General features: G+C 47.1%; 1 protein-coding gene across 1 annotated transcript in view; it reads right to left on the bottom strand.

The window, feature by feature from the left end:
• The window catches only part of DENND2B (DENN domain containing 2B), a 128,422-nt gene that overhangs the window by 92,509 nt on the left and 13,558 nt on the right, over positions 1 to 22,355 (bottom strand). The window contains exons 2-3 of the mRNA XM_044273077.1: positions 3,231 to 4,373; positions 92 to 228 (exon numbers count right to left, since the gene is read on the bottom strand). Coding sequence (XP_044129012.1) covers positions 92 to 228; positions 3,231 to 4,373 — 1,280 coding nt within the window. The remainder of the gene's footprint in view (positions 1 to 91; positions 229 to 3,230; positions 4,374 to 22,355) is intronic.

Genomic DNA, 22,355 nt, shown 5'->3' with positions numbered 1-22,355 from the left:
GATGGTCCCACACTGAACAGGAGATTTACCAGGCCGACAGATGAAGACAATCACAGGGGACGATTCTATAGAAAAATATCCACATTCTTACCCACAATATCCTCGTAGGTGTTCTCCTCTAAAGTGCTTTTAGAACCAGAGCGGAGCTTCTTCTCAGTACCATTCTCCACCGGTGACGGGGAACCCAAGGACTGGACACTGGAGGCGTCTTCAAACTCCAGAGATTTTCTATAAAGGGACAGAATGGTAAGAGGTCGTCACACACATATATATGAACAGACGGCCTGTGATATGAAGACAACCAGTCCCTAATAACTGCAATTATAGCCAAGACCCAAAGACAAGTACAATATCTCCTTATATATAGTGGCGTAGCTATAGGGGTGACAGTGATTGCAACTGGGCACCTAAGCCAGCGGGGGCCCCTTGCCAGTGGTGCTGTATATGTCCCTTTATAATATAGTTTCATTACGGAAGTGCTCACTAGTATGCAGGAGCGGGGGAGTGAAGCGCTGTACTTACCCCTCCTCCTGCTCGCTCTTCCCTGTGAGCGGACACTGCAGGCGGGCCCTGACAAGACAAGAGGGCCGGGAGAGTGGCGGCAGGAGAGGTAAGTTAATTTATTTTACAGTCTGATATGAGGGATCTGAGAGGTCTCATGGGAGCCTGGAGGTCTGATTGGGGGTCTGGAAGTCTAATGGGGGTCTGATTCGGTTAGTTGTGAAGTCTAATGGGGATCTGGAGGCCTAGTGTGAGGTCTGATATGGGGGTCTGGAGGTCTAATAGGGGTATTATATGGGTGTCTGATATGTAGTTCTAATGGGGCTCTGATCTGAGGTCTGACAGAGAGGTCTGGTCAGTGATCGGGGAGGTCTCATCTAGAGTTTTATATGGGGAATCTGATCTGAGGTCTGATATGGGGATCTGAAAGGTCTGATTGTGGGTCTGGAGGTCCGATTGGGGGTCTGGAAGTCTAAAGGGAGTCTGGATGTCTAATAGGGGTTTGTTTGGGTGTCTGGAGGTCTAAAGTGCGTCTGACTGGGATAGGGTTGGGTGTGAGGTCTAACGGGGGTCTTATCTGAGGTCTGAAATTGGGGTGGGGTCTGACATGGAGTTCTAATGGGGGTCTGATTTGAAGTCTTACATAGAGGTCTGGTCTGAGATGGGGGAGGTCTCATCTAGGATTTTATATGGTTGTCTGATCCGAGGTCTGATATAGGAGTCTGATCTGAAAGGTAAGGGGCTATTTTTTGTACTGGCACAAAATATAAAGGGATATTTTTGTGGCACCAGTGTTTTAAGAGGGGCTATTTCTGCAGTATAGTATTGGGGAGCACAGCGGACACAGTATTGGGGGTAGCAGGATGGGGTGTTGGGAGGATGATAAAAAAAAAGTAGGAAACTAAGATGTCTGTTTGTTAAACTTTGCAGAGACGGCTGAAAGAAGTCAGCATGGTGGTCTGGTCTGAAAAGAGAAGATGAGGAACGAGAACGTCTACATCAAAGGAGACGTTACTGGATGTAAGAGGTATGGGGCGCTGTATTACCCTGTATGTTCTGTAGCGCTGTTTGGAATGTTTTCCAAGTATGTCTTTGAAAGGGGTGTCCGCTTTTTTTCCCCGTATAAGCGCTGCCTTCGCTGCTCTATTTACCTGCTCATCACTGGAAATGCTGCGGCAAGCAGGTGAACAGCAGTTGCACCCCTGGCCACAAAGCCCTGAGGGGCGGGAGCCCAAGCTGAACTCTTTCACCAGGGCCCATAAACCTTTAGCAACGCTCCTGTGTACCATGCTGGTATAACCCGGGCATCTCCTGTGTATAATTATATATGTACAGCTGGTATAACCCGGGCATCTCCTGTGTATAATTATATATGTACAGCTGGTATAACCCGGGCATCTCCTGTGTATAATTATATATGTACAGCTGGTATAACCCGGGCATCTCCTGTGTATAATTATATATGTACAGCTGGTATAACCCGGGCATCTCCTGTATATAATTATATATGTACGTACAGCTGGTATAACCTGGGCATCTCCTGTGTATAATTATATATGTACAGCTGGTATAACCTGGGAATCGCCTGTATATAATTATATATGTACAGCTGGTATAACCCGGGCATCTCCTGTGTATAATTATATATGTACAGCTGGTATAACCCGGGCATCTCCTGTATATAATTATATATGTACATACAGCTGGTATAACCTGGGCATCTCCTGTGTATAATTATATATGTACAGCTGGTATAACCTGGGAATCGCCTGTATATAATTATATATGTACAGCTGGTATAACCCGGGCATCTCCTGTGTATAATTATATATGTACAGCTGGTATAACCTGGGTATCTCCTGTATATAATTATATATGTACATACAGCTGGTATAACCTGGGCATATCCTGTATATAATTATATATGTACATACAGCTGGTATAACCTGGGCATCTCCTGTATATAATTATATATGTACGTACAGCTGGTACAACCTGGGCATCTCCTGTATATAATTATATATGTACATACAGCTGGTATAACCTGGGCATCTCCTGTGTATAATTATATACGTACAGCTGGTATAACCAGGGCATCTCCTGTGTATAATTATATATGTACATACAGCTGGTATAACCTGGGCATCTCCTGTGTATAATTATATACGTACAGCTGGTATAACCTGGGCATCTCCTGTGTATAATTATATATATATATATATATATATACGTACAGCTGGTATAACCCGGGCATATCCTGTATATAATTATATATGTACGTACAGCTGGTATAACCTGGGCATCTCCTGTATATAATTATATATGTACAGCTGGTATAACCTGGGCATCTCCTGTGTATAATTATATATGTATGTACAGCTGGTATAACCCGGGCATCTCCTGTATATAATTATATATGTACAGCTGGTATAACCTGGGCATCTCCTGTGTATAATTATATATGTACGTACAGCTGGTACAACCTTGGTATCTCATGTATATAATTTTATATGTACAGCTGGTATAACCTGGGCATCTCCTGTATATAATTATATATGTATAGCTGGTATAACCCGGGTAACGCCTGTATATTATTATATATGTACAGCGTGTATAAGTTATACATCTTCTAGTATATAGTGATATGGACCATGCTGGTATAACCTGGGCATCTCCTGTATATAATTCTATATGTACAGCTGGTATAACCTAGGTATATCCTACTGTACCTGTTTTGAGATCTGCGGTGATCTTTCTTGGGCCTCCTGGTGACGGGGGGTGCTGGCGTTGAAGGGAGAGGAGGAGGGGATACAGGTGATGTGGATGGAGGTAGATTATTAGGTTTGTTCCTGCGGCTTTTTTCAGCTTCATACTCAAATGTGCGTTTGGGTTTAGGGACAGGGTTCACGTCTGCTGGCGGGCTCTTGGGGGCCACAGTTGGACTGCTAGAGTTTGCAGTAGCTCCTTGTTTTGTCTTTTGCTCCTGTTCATTTATGGAATTTACATTCCCAGATTTGTCGCTTGGACTCTCTAAAGTACCTGAAGTTATGGAGCGTTTTCTCCCAAGGTCAACACTAAAACAACTGCTGGGCAGCTGCGGCAGACCCATCCCCGGGTTCTCCTTCAGCGCCTGCTCAATCTTCTGGATCCTGTTCAGCACTGCAGAGGACTCTTTTCTAGGGCCCCTGACAAAAGCATTGGCGGGTTCTGTCCTACTGGATCTCCTCTCATACCGGTGAAGAGAGTCTCGCTCTGACGCTGTGGTCTCCTCCTCCTCTGTCTCTGGGTATGAACACTCAGAAAATGTTCTGCTCATTCTCCGGTATCCCTTAAAGTCAAATGTTTTTTCACTGCATGGCGATGTCAACATGCTGGGGCATCCTTCACTGGTGGAGCGGTCACCCGGGTCTCCTCTGTCCACAAAGAGGCTGAGACGTGGAGAAGAGTCTCCCCGGCACTCCCATTCTGAAATTTTACGCCGAATGTCGAGCACCTGGGAGCGGACAGCAGTTCTGTTGTGAGGTCGATTCCGCTGATTGGCCGCAGACCCCAGGGAGAGGGTGCTCCGGTTGATCACATCACCGTCCGTGGCCTCCAATACATTTTCTTTCTGGTTCGGGCCTTTAAACACTGAAAGTCTTTTATCCAAACAAGCGACACTGACTGATTTTGACAAGTGGTTGGCAGTATCGGCCCCCGGGGAGCGCAGGCCTCTCGCGTTGGAGCCTCTCAGGGTCCAGTCTTTAATCACCAGTTTGTTGTTGGATATGTTGGAGAATCTGCTGGTTCTGCAGAAGTCCTCACTATCACTGAGAGGATACGATGCCGTCCTGACTGGAGACAGAAGCGGCGGAGGAGACACCGACTGAGACCTGGATAAAGAGAAGCACATCGTTACCATGCGCTGTCAACACGTGTCACTGAATGCAGAAAAGAAGGCTGTGGTCATGCAGAATGTGTGTCCTGCAGCAATGGAACCTGGCACGTTACGGATTATCAGGCATTCGGAAGTATCAATCTGACAAGTAAGGCTGGAATCACACATGCAGATTTTGGTGCAGTTTTATTTTAGTCAGATCTACAAGTTCTTGCTATTTCCCATTCCTATGGGATCTGTTTTTTGATTTTTATCTTTTTCTGGTGTTTTCCCTACATGAAAACACTTGAAAATAAAATGCCATTCCCAGAGCAAGCTGCAACTAATGGCACTAAAAAAAGTAACAGAAATGAAGACTAACGGCACAAAAATGCACCGTGTGTATTATGTCTGACGGCTTCCTACTAACTTACAGCAGACACCCGCTGCAGAGGAAATCTACTAAGGGCACTTTCACACTTGGCTTTCTCTTTTCCGGAATGGAGTTCCATCCTAGGGGCTCAATATCAGAAAAAAACTGATCAGTTTCCTCCTGCATGCTTCAGTTTTCTCTCCGGCCAAAAATCCTGAACACTTGCCAGAATGCCAGATCCGGCATTAATTTCTATTGAAATGTATTAGTGCCGCATTGACGGATCCGTTCTTCCCATCCGCAAATGCGCAGACCTTTAGATGTGTTAAAAAAATAGATACCGGATCTGTTTTTTCCAGATGACACCGGAGAGACAGATCTGGTATTTCAATGCATTTGTCAGATGGATCCGCATCCGTCTGACAAGTGCCATCCGTTTGCGTCCGGATTGCTGGTTTCGGCAGGCAGTTCCGGCGACGGACCTGCCTGCCGGAATCCTCTGCTGCAAGTGTAAAGTACCTAAGACCAGCTTCTGAATAGGACTTCCAAAGTTACAAAGGTAGCACATTACAAAATGCTTGTAAAAATAAAATACTGTATGAAAAATGCTTGAAATTCATGGTGTTTGTTACTCAAGAGCAAATATGGTGAAAGTATAGAAAACCCCCGAGTCTGCCGCAGCTCATTGCTTGCACATTATTCTGCAGCTTTGTCCTAGAAACAAATTCCGGATTATCAGATGCCAGATGAGAGGAATTCACCTTTATATGGACTTTATACATTGCTTCCTCTGGGAATCCTTAAAGGTCAAAGCTGCAGAACAAAGTTCTGTATCAGGTTTTGAACATTTATATTTCATGCTGGTTTCCAGGCCCAAAGCCTGAGGCTGCACTACTGCACTACATGATTCGCCCAATATCTACATCCTGCTTGGGCGAGTAGTGTCAGAGCTGCGGATATGTGGGGCCACTGATGTGGTCGGTGATTTGCACGTACACACAGGTTCCCATCTATGATATGTAGTGAGCTGAGCTCCGGAGTCAAGGCCATAAAAAGCCTTGGTGCAGAGAGCTCGTGGTTTGCAAGGCTTAGATCCTGCCACATGTCGCCCTCACAGTCACAGCTCAGGCCAGGGATTGATGGGGTGCAAGGAGACGGGCTCAGGAAGGACACGCTCCTGGGTGTGAGCCCTGCCCATCACTCACAGCATCCTGGACGGGCCCTAGACTAATATGGTAAAGATGGCAAGGTGCCATGTCTGCAATACTGAAGAGCTCACAGCAATGGCCGCTAACCCCGCCAGGATCCCCCAGATTTACACGGAGCAATGAAGGTAGAGCATTCCCCTTCTATTCAATAACAAAGTCCCCGGGTCCTCGACTTACGTCAGGTGGTTACAAGTTCTATCAGTTCTTAGAGAAGCTGGGTGACAGCACAATAGCCCAACTTTCCCAGACTCCTGAATATATCTCCAGGTAGTGGTGGAAGAAGCCGGGTAATGGCCAGTAAGGCTACCACGAGCTGGAATCACAGTCAGAACCAAAGCCAGAAGTGGATTTGGAAGCAGTCGGAAAAATAAAAGGACTTAGGGCTGGGGAAACGTGGTCCGTGTGTCAGTGGTTTCTCCTGGACCCACCATGGCTCCGCTGACCGTATCATATCTGATCTATTGCAGCATACGGACATCATATACGCAATAGAGCCGCAATCAGAGGCCGATCATGCAGTCAGGTCAGGGGAGCCACGATTGCCCCAGTAAATGTGGCTGACACATGGACCGTGTTTACCGGGCCGACCACAGCCTTGTGTATCAGCTCTTAAAGGAATTGTCCACATTTAATGAACATTTTCCCAGAAGCAGTAAAAGCCTGTTCACACGCTGCAGATTTTGTTGCAGAGATTTCCACAACTGAAAACTAGACCCCTGTCTCCCCCTCCAGACACCTCTGTTCCCTCTACAGAGTTCTTCACCCTCCCAGACCCCTCTGCACTCCTCCAGACTCCTCTGTCTCCCTCCAGACACCTCTGTTCCCTCTACAGAGTTCTTCACCCTCCCAGACCCCTCTGCACTCCTCCAGACTCCTCTGTCTCCCTCCAGACACCTCTGTTCCCTCTACAGAGTTCTTCACCCTCCCAGACCCCTCTGCACTCCTCCAGACTCCTCTGTCTCCCTCCAGACACCTCTGTTCCCTCTACAGAGTTCTTCACCCTCCCAGACCCCTCTGCACTCCTCCAGACTCCTCTGTCTCCCTCCAGACACCTCTGTTCCCTCTACAGAGTTCTTCACCCTCCCAGACCCCTCTGCACTCCTCCAGACTCCTCTGTCTCCCTCCAGACACCTCTGTTCCCTCTACAGAGTTCTTCACCCTCCCAGACCCCTCTGCACTCCTCCAGACTCCTCTGTCTCCCTCCAGACACCTCTGTTCCCTCTACAGAGTTCTTCACCCTCCCAGACCCCTCTGCACTCCTCCAGACTCCTCTGTCTCCCTCCAGACACCTCTGTTCCCTCTACAGAGTTCTTCACCCTCCCAGACCCCTCTGCACTCCTCCAGACTCCTCTGTCTCCCTCCAGACACCTCTGTTCCCTCTACAGAGTTCTTCACCCTCCCAGACCCCTCTGCACTCCTCCAGACTCCTCTGTCTCCCTCCAGACACCTCTGTTCCCTCTACAGAGTTCTTCACCCTCCCAGACCCCTCTGCACTCCTCCAGACTCCTCTGTCTCCCTCCAGACACCTCTGTTCCCTCTACAGAGTTCTTCACCCTCCCAGACCCCTCTGCACTCCTCCAGACTCCTCTGTCTCCCTCCAGACACCTCTGTTCCCTCTACAGAGTTCTTCACCCTCCCAGACCCCTCTGCACTCCTCCAGACTCCTCTGTCTCCCTCCAGACACCTCTGTTCCCTCTACAGAGTTCTTCACCCTCCCAGACCCCTCTGCACTCCTCCAGACTCCTCTGTCTCCCTCCAGACACCTCTGTTCCCTCTACAGAGTTCTTCACCCTCCCAGACCCCTCTGCACTCCTCCAGACTCCTCTGTCTCCCTCCAGACACCTCTGTTCCCTCTACAGAGTTCTTCACCCTCCCAGACCCCTCTGCACTCCTCCAGACTCCTCTGTCTCCCTCCAGACACCTCTGTTCCCTCTACAGAGTTCTTCACCCTCCCAGACCCCTCTGCACTCCTCCAGACTCCTCTGTCTCCCTCCAGACACCTCTGTTCCCTCTACAGAGTTCTTCACCCTCCCAGACCCCTCTGCACTCCTCCAGACTCCTCTGTCTCCCTCCAGACACCTCTGTTCCCTCTACAGAGTTCTTCACCCTCCCAGACCCCTCTGCACTCCTCCAGACTCCTCTGTCTCCCTCCAGACACCTCTGTTCCCTCTACAGAGTTCTTCACCCTCCCAGACCCCTCTGCACTCCTCCAGACTCCTCTGTCTCCCTCCAGACACCTCTGTTCCCTCTAAAGAGTTCTTCACCCTCCCAGACCCCTCTGCACTCCTCCAGACTTCTTTTTCCTCCTCCAGACTCCTCTGTCCCCCTCCAACCCCTCTGTTCTCCTCCAGACTTCTCTGCCCCCCTCCAGACTTCTCTGATTCCTCTGCCTCCCCCCTCCAGACTGCTCTGTCCCCCTCCGACTCCTCTGTTCTCCTTCAGACTTCTCTGCCCCCCTCCAGACTTCTTTGATTCCTCTGCCTCCCCCTCCAGACTCCTCTGCCTCCCTCCTCCAGACTCCTCTGCCTCCCACCTCCGACCCCTCTGTTCTCCCCCCTCCAGACTCCTCTGCCCCCCTCCGACCCCTCTGTTCTCCCTCCTCCAGACTCCTCTGCCTCCCCCTCCAGACTCCTCTGTCCCCCTCCGACCCCTCTGTTCTTCTTCAGACTTCTCTGCCCCCCTACAGACTTCTTTGATTCCTCTGCCTCCACCCTCCAGACTCCTCTGCCTCCCTCCTCCAGACTCCTCTGCCTCCCACCTCCGACCCCTCTGTTCTCCCCCCTCCAGACTCCTCTGCCCCCCTCCGACCCCTCTGTTCTCCCTCCTCCAGACTCCTCTGCCTCCCCCTCCAGACTCCTCTGTCCCCCTCCGACCCCTCTGTTCTCCTTCAGACTTCTCTGCCCCCCTACAGACTTCTTTGATTCCTCTGCCTCCACCCTCCAGACTCCTCTGCCTCCCTCCTCCAGACTCCTCTGCCTCCCCCCTCCAGACTCCTCTGCCTCCCCCCTCCGTTCTCCCTCCTCCAGACTCCTCTGTCCCCCTCCGACCCCCCTGTTCTCCTTCAGACTTCTCTGCCTCCCTACAGACTTCTTTGATTCCTCTGCCTCCACCCTCCAGACTCCTCTGCCTCCCTCCTCCAGACTCCTCTGCCTCCCCCCTCCAGACTCCTCTGCCTCCCCCCTCCAGACTCCTCTGCCCCCCTCCGACCCCTCTGTTCTCCCTCCTCCAGACTCCTCTGCCCCTCTCCAACCCCGCTGTTCTCCTTCAGACTCCTCTGCCCCCCAGACCCCTCTGTTCTCCCTCCTCCAGACTCCTCTGCCTCCCCCTCCAGACTCCTCTGCCCCCCTCCGATCCCTCTGTTCTCCCTTCTCCAGACTCCTCTGCCCCTCTCCAGACTCCTCTGTTCTCCCTCCTCCAGACTCCTCTGCCTCCCCCTCCAGACTCCTCTGCCCCCCTCCGACCCCTCTGTTCTCCCTCCTCCAGACTCCTCTGCCCCTCTCCAACCCCGCTGTTCTCCTTCAGACTCCTCTGCCCCCCTCCGACCCCTCTGTTCTCCCTCCTCCAGACTCCTCTGCCTCCCCCTCCAGACTCCTCTGCCCCCCTCCGACCCTCTGTTCTCCCTCCTCCAGACTCCTCTGCCCCCCTCCGACCCCTCTGTTCTCCCTCCTCCAGACTCCTCTGCCTCCCCCTCCAGACTCCTCTGCCCCCCTCCGACCCTCTGTTCTCCCTCCTTCAGACTCCTCTGCCCCCCTCCGACCCCTCTGTTCTCCCTCCTCCAGACTCCTCTGCCTCCCCCTCCAGACTCCTCTGCCCCCCTCCGACCCTCTGTTCTCCCTCCTCCAGACTCCTCTGCCCCCCTCCGACCCCTCTGTTCTCCCTCCTCCAGACTCCTCTGCCCCTCTCCAACCCCGCTGTCCTCTTCCTGAACAAAAGGATCACGTAAGTGAAATCCAACTTCCTTAATATACAGGGTTGGTCCAGTCTTCTGTATGTAAAGCTTAATCATTGTATGATGAAAACATTTTCTCATACTTGTGTTTCAGTTCCTCGCCATTTTCAAGATACCTGATTGCTGTCAACGAATGGAAAAAATGCTTATTTACGCCCAGAGGCTGAAACCCATCCTGACCTCATACTTCACACAGTGGAAGGTTTGTTACAATGTATCTCTAGTACTGGACCATTGCGGGAAGTTCTATTAATATGAACAGATTAGGTAGTTGCTATTTATGCCGTTCCCTGGAGACGAGTGCAGTGTAGCAGGTAATTACATGGAAGAAGCATCTAGAATTACACAATCCGGTCGGGCTGAGCGGCGCTGTCATGTTCGCAGTGGATTGTGAGTGAACTTGCAGAACTGGCCGCCTCCCGACCTCTCCCCGCAATGAATGCTGACGTCAGGGCCGAGCGCAGTAATCTCCATTCTCTAAACACAAGTGAACGAATTCCGCGGCTCCCTGTTATCGTTCCCTTTCAGCTGTCTACTTGGGACTGTTGGTTTTGAGTGGACGCCAAGTGGAGCCGACGATGACTGCGCCGATTCACAGTGCAAACCTCCACAGAGATGAAGAGCAAATATAGGGCCGAAGCAACACTATGGCAGCAGCGGCATCGCCTATCCGGATGTCAGGGGGTTTACAGCTTAATTCTTACACAATAGAAAGTCCTTTGTTTGCTGTCAGTGAATGGGAACATTCTTTACCTGCAGTGGAAGAACAGTGATGTAGAGCTATCGGTTCTGTCCGGTAAACCCATCAAGGAACAGAATAGTAGAATGTGCTGCTCCCCACAAAAGGCTATACGTTGGAACCCTATGGGCGACAGATGCCGCTGTATGGCACCCGGCTAATGTACATGTTTGCTAGGTCCATAAGGCTAGGTCTACACAACGACATTTGTCGCGCAACATTTTGTTGCACTAATGTCGCGCGACAATTTTTATAATGGCAGTCTATGGTGTCGCACTGCAACATGCTGCGACTGAGATGCAAAAGTCGCAGAAAATCCTTTGAGATGGATTTTTCTGCGACTGTTGCGTCGCAGTCGCAGCATGTCGCATGTTGCAGTGCGACACCATAGACTGCCATTATAAAAAATGCTGCGCGACATTAGTGCAACAAAATGTCGCGCGACAAATGTTGCGACTTAGGCTAGGTCTACACGACGACATTTGTCGCACGACTTACAGATAGGGCGCAACAGTTGTCGCACGACATTTTGTTGCACTAATGTCGCGCGACTATTTTTATAATGGCAGTCTATGGTGTCGCACTGCAACATGCTGCAACTGCGACAGTCGCAGAAAAATCCATCTTGAATGGATTTTCTGCGACTGCCGCTTCGCAGTCGCAGCATTTCGCATGTTGTAGTGCGACACCATAGACTGCCATTATAAAAATTGTCGCGCGACATTGGTGCAACAAAATGTCGCGCGACAAATATCGTTGTGTAGACCTAGCCTTATTGTCGTGCGACAAATGTCGTCGTGTAGACCTAGCCTTATTGTCGTGCGACAAATGTCGTCGTGTAGACCTAGCCTTATTGTCGTGCGACAAATGTCGTCGTGTAGACCTAGCCTTATTGTCGTGCGACAAATGTCGTCGTGTAGACCTAGCCTTATTGTCGTGCGACAAATGTCGTCGTGTAGACCTAGCCTTATTGTCGTGCGACAAATGTCGTCGTGTAGACCTAGCCTTATTGTCGTGCGACAAATGTCGTCGTGTAGACCTAGCCTTATTGTCGTGCGACAAATGTCGTCGTGTAGACCTAGCCTTATTGTCGTGCGACAAATGTCGTCGTGTAGACCTAGCCTTATTGTCGTGCGACAAATGTCGTCGTGTAGACCTAGCCTTATTGTCGTGCGACAAATGTCGTCGTGTAGACCTAGCCTTATTGTCGCGCGACAAATGTCGTCGTGTAGACCTAGCCTTATTGTCGCGCGACAAATGTCGTCGTGTAGACCTAGCCTTATTGTCGCGCGACAAATGTCGTCGTGTAGACCTAGCCTTATTGTCGCGCGACAAATGTCGTCGTGTAGACCTAGCCTTATTGTCGTGCGACAAATGTCGTCGTGTAGACCTAGCCTTATTGTCGCGCGACAAATGTCGTCGTTTAGACCTAGCCTTATTGTCGCGCGACAAATGTCGTCGTGTAGACCTAGCCTTATTGTCGTGCGACAAATGTCGTCGTGTAGACCTAGCCTTATTGTCGTGCGACAAATGTCGTCGTGTAGACCTAGCCTTATTGTCGTGCGACAAATGTCGTCGTGTAGACCTAGCCTTATTGTCGTGCGACAAATGTCGTCGTTTAGACCTAGCCTTATTGTCGTGCGACAAATGTCGTCGTGTAGACCTAGCCTTATTGTCGCACGACAAATGTCGTCGTGTAGACCTAGCCTTATTGTCGTGCGACAAATGTCGTCGTGTAGACCTAGCCTTATTGTCGCGCGACAAATGTCGTCGTGTAGACCTAGCCTTATTGTCGCGCGACAAATGTCGTCGTGTAGACCTAGCCTTATTGTCGTGCGACAAATGTCGTCGTGTAGACCTAGCCTTATTGTCGTGCGACAAATGTCGTCGTGTAGACCTAGCCTTATTGTCGTGCGACAAATGTCGTCGTGTAGACCTAGCCTTATTGTCGTGCGACAAATGTCGTCGTGTAGACCTAGCCTTATTGTCGTGCGACAAATGTCGTCGTGTAGACCTAGCCTTATTGTCGTGCGACAAATGTCGTCGTGTAGACCTAGCCTTATTGTCGTGCGACAAATGTCGTCGTGTAGACCTAGCCTTATTGTCGTGCGACAAATGTCGTCGTGTAGACCTAGCCTTATTGTCGTGCGACAAATGTCGTCGTGTAGACCTAGCCTTATTGTCGTGCGACAAATGTCGTCGTGTAGACCTAGCCTTATTGTCGTGCGACAAATGTCGTCGTGTAGACCTAGCCTTATTGTCGCGCGACAAATGTCGTCGTTTAGACCTAGCCTTATTGTCGCGCGACAAATGTCGTCGTGTAGACCTAGCCTTATTGTCGTGCGACAAATGTCGTCGTGTAGACCTAGCCTTATTGTCGTGCGACAAATGTCGTCGTGTAGACCTAGCCTTATTGTCGTGCGACAAATGTCGTCGTGTAGACCTAGCCTTATTGTCGCGCGACAAATGTCGTCGTGTAGACCTAGCCTTATTGTCGTGCGACAAATGTCGTCGTGTAGACCTAGCCTTATTGTCGCGCGACAAATGTCGTCGTGTAGACCTAGCCTTATTGTCGTGCGACAAATGTCGTCGTGTAGACCTAGCCTTATTGTCGTGCGACAAATGTCGTCGTGTAGACCTAGCCTTATTGTCGTGCGACAAATGTCGTCGTGTAGACCTAGCCTTATTGTCGTGCGACAAATGTCGTCGTGTAGACCTAGCCTTATTGTCGCGCGACAAATGTCGTCGTGTAGACCTAGCCTTATTGTCGCGCGACAAATGTCGTCGTGTAGACCTAGCCTTATTGTCGTGCGACAAATGTCGTCGTGTAGACCTAGTCTTATTGTCGCGCGACAAATGTCGTCGTTTAGACCTAGCCTTATTGTCGCGCGACAAATGTCGTCGTTTAGACCTAGCCTTATTGTCGCGCGACAAATGTCGTCGTGTAGACCTAGCCTTATTGTCGTGCGACAAATGTCGTCGTGTAGACCTAGCCTTATTGTCGTGCGACAAATGTCGTCGTGTAGACCTAGCCTAAATGTTATGTGAATATAGCCCAGATTCTAAATGTAGATGAGATTGTTTTCATTTTCTAACAACAAGCAGAGATCTTGAACATTTTAGTCAAATTTAGGCAGATGTGGTGCAAATTTTGACACAAATATTCCACAGTGCAGGGCTCACTGTGTGAGAGGGACATCTAGCTGCTCATCCTGATCCTGCTGGTTCATGAAAACTAAACAGACCTACGGTAAAGAGAAGGAGGGATGTAATTTACTTGCCATTCAGATTCTATGGAAAGGTGGGTGACGATCCTCCTTACAAGCTGCAATCAGAGGCTGTCACCAACAGAGAAGAGACGGCGTAGGCGCTCCTGGTGCCACAAATTACGAGAAATGTATGAAATGGTCGGTTTATAAGGTGTGAAGACTTACTCTATAAATGTGTGCATTACAACCCCGAAGTAAGGGCTGTTTCACACGAGCGGATGCCGTGCGTGGCATCCGCTCCGTGAAAGAGTGCCAAGACCCGATGCAGACAGCAGAGGCACGGAGCAGTAACATGACTGATAACGCTCTGCGCCTCTCTGTGACCTCTTTACTACGAAATCACAGTGACAACCTTATCTCACAGAGAGGCGCGGAGCGTTATCAGTCATGTTACTGCTCCGTGCCTCTGCAGTCTGCATCGGGTCTTGGCTGTCATTCACGCAGCGGATGCCACGCACGGCATCCGCTCGTGTGAAACAGCCCTAAGAGATCCCCACCAATGACAAGTTGTTTCAAAAATGTCTATTCTATCAGCACCCGGTAAAGCTGAGTGATAAGCAATATGGCTAGACACACATATGCCATGCAGTGGGGATTTTCAATCTTGGCAGAAATGAAGCCAATGTTTCCAGCACCCAGACACGTGTGACGCCACCAGCAGCCTCCTCCACCATGCACTGACCTGGACAGCCACCTTCATGGAATATGCGCCCCGGACACAGGGGTAATCCAGCCCAAATCCTGTCACCCAACGCATCCCAACCACCTGTACACAGCACCTAAGAGGTGTGCCCTGCACCGGAGATCTCAGAGCCAGAAAGTACCCAGCATGCCCGAGGGCGGATCACTCTCCAGAGGTGCGAGATTAACTCCTGATGGTATAACGAGGGTGCAGTGACAGAGGTGGCATGATATTACATGGTAACATTACATGTGTATTATAACGTGACGGCAGCAGTGACAGAGGTGGCATGATATTACATGGTAACATTACATGTGTATTATAACGTGACGGCAGCAGTGACAGAGGTGGCATGATATTACATGGTTACATTACATGTGTATTATAACGTGACGGCAGCAGTGACAGAGGTGGCATGATATTACATGGTAACATTACATGTGTATTATAAAGTGACGGCAGCAGTGACAGAGGTGGCATGATATTACATGGTTACATTACATGTGTATTATAACGTGACGGCAGCAGTGACAGAGGTGGCATGATATTACATGGTTACATTACATGTGTATTATAACGTGACGGCAGCAGTGACAGAGGTGGCATGATATCACATGGTTACATTACATGTGTATTATAAAGTGACGGCAGCAGTGACAGAGGTGGCATGATATTACATGGTTACATTACATGTGTATTATAAAGTGACGGCAGCAGTGACAGAGGTGGCATTATATTACATGGTTACATTACATGTGTATTATAAAGTGACGGCAGCAGTGACAGAGGTGGCATGATATTACATGGTAACATTACATGTGTATTATAACGTGACGGCAGCAGTGACAGAGGTGGCATGATATCACATGGTTACATTACATGTGTATTATAAAGTGACGGCAGCAGTGACAGAGGTGGCATGATATTACATGGTTACATTACATGTGTATTATAAAGTGACGGCAGCAGTGACAGAGGTGGCATGATATTACATGGTTACATTACATGTGTATTATAACGTGACGGCAGCAGTGACAGAGGTGGCATGATATTACATGGTAACATTACATGTGTATTATAACGTGACGGCAGCAGTGACAGAGGTGGCATAATATCACATGGTTACATTACATGTGTATTATAAAGTGACGGCAGCAGTGACAGAGGTGGCATGATATTACATGGTTACATTACATGTGTATTATAAAGTGACGGCAGCAGTGACAGAGGTGGCATGATATTACATGGTTACATTACATGTGTATTATAACGTGACGGCAGCAGTGACAGAGGTGGCATAATATCACATGGTTACATTACATGTGTATTATAAAGTGACGGCAGCAGTGACAGAGGTGGCATGATATTACATGGTTACATTACATGTGTATTATAACGTGACGGCAGCAGTGACAGAGGTGGCATGATATTACATGGTTACATTACATGTGTATTATAACGTGACGGCAGCAGTGACAGAGGTGGCATGATATTACATGGTTACATTACATGTGTATTATAAAGTGACGGCAGCAGTGACAGAGGTGGCATGATATTACATGGTTACATTACATGTGTATTATAAAGTGACGGCAGCAGTGACAGAGGTGGCATGATATTACATGGTTACATTACATGTGTATTATAACGTGACGGCAGCAGTGACAGAGGTGGCATGATATTACATGGTTACATTACATGTGTATTATAAAGTGACGGCAGCAGTGACAGAGGTGGCATGATATTACATGGTTACATTACATGTGCATTATAACGTGACGGCAGCAGTGACAGAGGTGACATGATATTACATGGTTACATTACATGTGTATTATAAAGTGACGGCAGCAGTGACAGAGGTGACATAATATTACATGGTTAGATTACATGTGTATTATAACGTGACGGCAGCCGTGACTTGTCACGGTGGGGAGTGGGGAAAACCCCCCCCACCGTACAATGACTGGGGGGATAAGGAAAGCAATTAGGCCTGAACACAAGGATAAGGGAGCAGGTCACCTCCTAATGGGTCCCTATACCTAGCCCTAACTCCTCACCGTATGAGCGGACCTGGATGGTAGGATGGCTCATACCCTGGATACCTAAGGCCCTGAGTCGCCCTGAAAATTCCTCACAAAGGAGCTGAGGAGAGGCGCCCTGTTCTTCCAGGACACGGAAGAACAGGAGACTCAAAAGGCCTAGAAGCAGGGAAAGGAAAAGACAATATGCCGCAAGAGAATCGGCGGGTAAGAAAACAAGACAACACACCTACCTGCCACTGCCACCACAACTAGAACCTGTGAATACGTTCCGGAGCCCTAACACCAATCAGGACACCGTACCAGCAACTCACACAGGTATTCAGCACACCAGACTCCGCCAGGACCCCCATGCCGCAAGGTGCAAGGCAGCCCCAGGTGGCACTGCATACAGGCTAGGAAGTCTAGCAACCATGCTGGAAGATATCACCAAACATACCAGGCTAGACATTACGACACATGTAAGGGAGGGAAGACATCGCCGGAGACCTCGATGTCCCACTAGGAGGCCCTCACTCTGGGAGATGGAACATGAAGACCAGGAGCATAACTCCAACACACACCATGGCTGGAGCACCACTGACTCCTGGCCTCTAGCCACAGGTAAGATGAAGCACCTAGTGACCACGACCAACAAGGTGGTTAACCTCTCCAGTGCCGGACAGAGGAGGAAACAACTGACAGGGGAAGTGCACACACCAGCATAAAAAGCTACACGTTGCCGCAGGCAACAACATGCAAGGCAACCATGTCACGGCACACACCACAAAGGCCGTGACACTGCCCCCGCATGCTGAAACAGCAACACAATGCCACAGCGCATACCAAAGGCCGTGACAGTGACATAATATTACATGGTGACATTACAAGTGCATTATAACGTGACGGCAGCAGTGACAGAGGTGGCATGATATTACATGGTTACATTACATGTGTATTATAACGTGACGGCAGCAGTGACAGAGGTGGCATGATATTACATGGTTACATTACATGTGTATTATAAAGTGACGGCAGCAGTGACAGAGGTGACATAATATCAAATGGTTACATTACATGTGTATTATAAAGTGACGGCAGCAGTGACAGAGGTGGCATGATATTACATGGTTACATTACATGTGTATTATAAAGTGACGGCAGCAGTGACAGAGGTGGCATGATATTACATGGTTACATTACATGTGTATTATAAAGTGACGGCAGCAGTGACAGAGGTGACATAATATCAAATGGTTACATTACATGTGTATTATAAAGTGACGGCAGCAGTGACAGAGGTGGCATGATATTACATGGTAACATTACATGTGTATTATAACGTGACGGCAGCAGTGACAGAGGTGGCATAATATTACATGGTTACATTACATGTGTATTATAACGTGACGGCAGCAGTGACAGAGGTGGCATGATATTACATGGTTACATTACATGTGTATTATAAAGTGACGGCAGCAGTGACAGAGGTGACATAATATCAAATGGTTACATTACATGTGTATTATAAAGTGACGGCAGCAGTGACAGAGGTGGCATGATATTACATGGTAACATTACATGTGTATTATAACGTGACGGCAGCAGTGACAGAGGTGGCATAATATTACATGGTTACATTACATGTGTATTATAACGTGACGGCAGCAGTGACAGAGGTGGCATGATATTACATGGTTACATTACATGTGTATTATAAAGTGACGGCAGCAGTGACAGAGGTGGCATGATATTACATGGTTACATTACATGTGTATTATAAAGTGACGGCAGCAGTGACAGAGGTGGCATGATATTACATGGTGACATTACAAGTGCATTATAACGTGACGGCAGCAGTGACAGAGGTGGCATAATATCACATGGTTACATTACATGTGTATTATAAAGTGACGGCAGCAGTGACAGAGGTGACATGATATCACATGGTTACATTACATGTCTATTATAAAGTGACAGCAGCAGTGACAGAGGTGGCATGATATTACATGGTTACATTACATGTGTATTATAACGTGACGGCAGCAGTGACAGAGGTGACATGATATTACATGGTTACATTACATGTGTATTATAAAGTGACGGCAGCAGTGACAGAGGTGACATGATATTACATGGTTACATTACATGTGTATTATAAAGTGACGGCAGCAGTGACAGAGGTGGCATAATATCACATGGTTACATTACATGTGTATTATAACGTGACGGCAGCAGTGACAGAGGTGACATGATATACATGGTTACATTACATGTGTATTATAAAGTGACGGCAGCAGTGACAGAGGTGACATGATATTACATGGTTACATTACATGTGTATTATAAAGTGACGGCAGCAGTGACAGAGGTGGCATGATATACATGGTACATTACATGTGTATTATAACGTGACGGCAGCAGTGACAGAGGTGGCATGATATTACATGGTTACATTACATGTGTATTATAAAGTGACGGCAGCAGTGACAGAGGTGACATGATATTACATGGTTACATTACATGTGTATTATATAGTGACGGCAGCAGTGACAGAGGTGGCATAATATTACATGGTTACATTACATGTGTATTATAACGTGACGGCAGCAGTGACAGAGGTGGCATGATATTACATGGTAACATTACATGTGTATTATAAAGTGACGGCAGCAGTGACAGAGATGACATGATATTACATGGTTACATTACATGTGTATTATAAGTGACGGCAGCAGTGACAGAGGTGGCATGATATTACATGGTTACATTACATGTGTATTATAAAGTGACAGCAGCAGTGACAGAGGTGGCATGATATTACATGGTTACATTACATGTGTATTATAAAGTGACGGCAGCAGTGACAGAGGTGGCATGATATTACATGGTTACATTACATGTGTATTATAAAGTGACAGCAGCAGTGACAGAGGTGACATGATATTACATGGTTACATTACATGTGTATTATAAAGTGACGGCAGCAGTGACAGAGGTGGCATAATATTACATGGTTACAAATTTACAATGTGTAGGTTATAAAGTGACGGCAGCAGTGACAGAGGTGACATAATATCAAATGGTTACATTACATGTGTATTATAAAGTGACGGCAGCAGTGACAGAGGTGACATAATATTACATGGTTACATTACATGTGTATTATAAAGTGACGGCAGCAGTGACAGAGGTGGCATAATATCAAATGGTTACATTACATGTGTATTATAAAGTGACGGCAGCAGTGACAGAGGTGACATAATATCACATGGTTACATTACATGTGTATTATAAAGTGACAGCAGCAGTGACAGAGGTGGCATAATATCACATGGTTACATTACATGTGTATTATAAAGTGACAGCAGCAGTGACAGAGGTGGCATAATATTACATGGTTACATTACATGTGTATTATAAAGTGACGGCAGCAGTGACAGAGGTGGCATGATATTACATGGTTACATTACATGTGTATTATAAAGTGACGGCAGCAGTGACAGAGGTGGCATGATATTACATGGTTACATTACATGTGTATTATAAAGTGACGGCAGCAGTGACAGAGGTGGCATAATATTACATGGTTACATTACATGTGTATTATAAAGTGACAGCAGCAGTGACAGAGGTGGCATAATATTACATGGTTACATTACATGTGTATTATAAAGTGACGGCAGCAGTGACAGAGGTGACATGATATTACATGGTAACATTACATGTGTATTATAAAGTGACGGCAGCAGTGACAGAGGTGACATAATATCAAATGGTTACATTACATGTGTATTATAAAGTGACGGCAGCAGTGACAGAGGTGGCATAATATTACATGGTTACATTACATGTGTATTATAAAGTGACGGCAGCAGTGACAGAGGTGACATAATATCACATGGTTACATTACATGTGTATTATAAAGTGACGGCAGCAGTGACAGAGATGACATGATATCACATGGTTACATTACATGTGTATTATAAAGTGACAGCAGCAGTGACAGAGATGACATGATATTACATGGTTACATTACATGTGTATTATAAAGTGACGGCAGCAGTGACAGAGGTGGCATGATATTACATGGTTACATTACATGTGTATTATAAAGTGACAGCAGCAGTGACAGAGATGACATAATATCAAATGGTTACATTACATGTGTATTATAAAGTGACGGCAGCAGTGACAGAGGTGACATGATATTACATGGTAACATTACATGTGTATTATAACGTGACGGCAGCAGTGACAGAGGTGACATAATATCAAATGGTTACATTACATGTGTATTATAAAGTGACGGCAGCAGTGACAGAGGTGGCATGATATTACATGGTTACATTACATGTGTATTATAAAGTGACGGCAGCAGTGACAGAGGTGGCATAATATTACATGGTTACATTACATGTGTATTATAAAGTGACGGCAGCAGTGACAGAGGTGACATGATATTACATGGTTACATTACATGTGTATTATAAAGTGACGGCAGCAGTGACAGAGGTGGCATGATATTACATGGTTACATTACATGTGTATTATAAAGTGACAGCAGCAGTGACAGAGATGACATAATATCAAATGGTTACATTACATGTGTATTATAAAGTGACGGCAGCAGTGACAGAGGTGGCATGATATTACATGGTAACATTACATGTGTATTATAACGTGACGGCAGCAGTGACAGAGGTGACATAATATCAAATGGTTACATTACATGTGTATTATAAAGTGACGGCAGCAGTGACAGAGGTGACATGATATTACATGGTTACATTACATGTGTATTATAAAGTGACGGCAGCAGTGACAGAGGTGGCATAATATTACATGGTTACATTACATGTGTATTATAAAGTGACGGCAGCAGTGACAGAGGTGACATGATATTACATGGTTACATTACATGTGTATTATAAAGTGACGGCAGCAGTGACAGAGGTGGCATGATATTACATGGTTACATTACATGTGTATTATAAAGTGACAGCAGCAGTGACAGAGGTGACATGATATTACATGGTTACATTACATGTGTATTATAACGTGACGGCAGCAGTGACAGAGGTGGCATGATATTACATGGTTACATTACATGTGTATTATAAAGTGACGGCAGCAGTGACAGAGGTGGCATGATATTACATGGTTACATTACATGTGTATTATAAAGTGACGGCAGCAGTGACAGAGGTGGCATGATATTACATGGTTACATTACATGTGTATTATAAAGTGACAGCAGCAGTGACAGAGGTGACATGATATTACATGGTTACATTACATGTGTATTATAAAGTGACGGCAGCAGTGACAGAGATGACATGATATTACATGGTTACATTACATGTGTATTATAACGTGACGGCAGCAGTGACAGAGGTGGCATGATATCACATGGTTACATTACATGTCTATTATAAAGTGACGGCAGCAGTGACAGAGGTGGCATGATATTACATGGTGACATTACAAGTGTATTATAAAGTGACGGCAGCAGTGACAGAGATGACATAATATTACATGGTTACATTACATGTGTATTATAAAGTGACGGCAGCAGTGACAGAGGTGGCATGATATTACATGGTTACATTACATGTGTATTATAAAGTGACGGCAGCAGTGACAGAGGTGGCATGATATTACATGGTTACATTACATGTGTATTATAAAGTGACGGCAGCAGTGACAGAGGTGGCATGATATTACATGGTTACATTACATGTGTATTATAAAGTGAC

This window comes from Bufo gargarizans, unplaced genomic scaffold (assembly GCF_014858855.1).
Source record: "Bufo gargarizans isolate SCDJY-AF-19 unplaced genomic scaffold, ASM1485885v1 fragScaff_scaffold_376_pilon, whole genome shotgun sequence".
Lineage (NCBI taxonomy): Eukaryota > Metazoa > Chordata > Amphibia > Anura > Bufonidae > Bufo > Bufo gargarizans.
The sequence above is the reverse complement of the archived record's forward strand: the minus strand, read 5'-3'. Positions and strand labels throughout refer to the sequence as shown.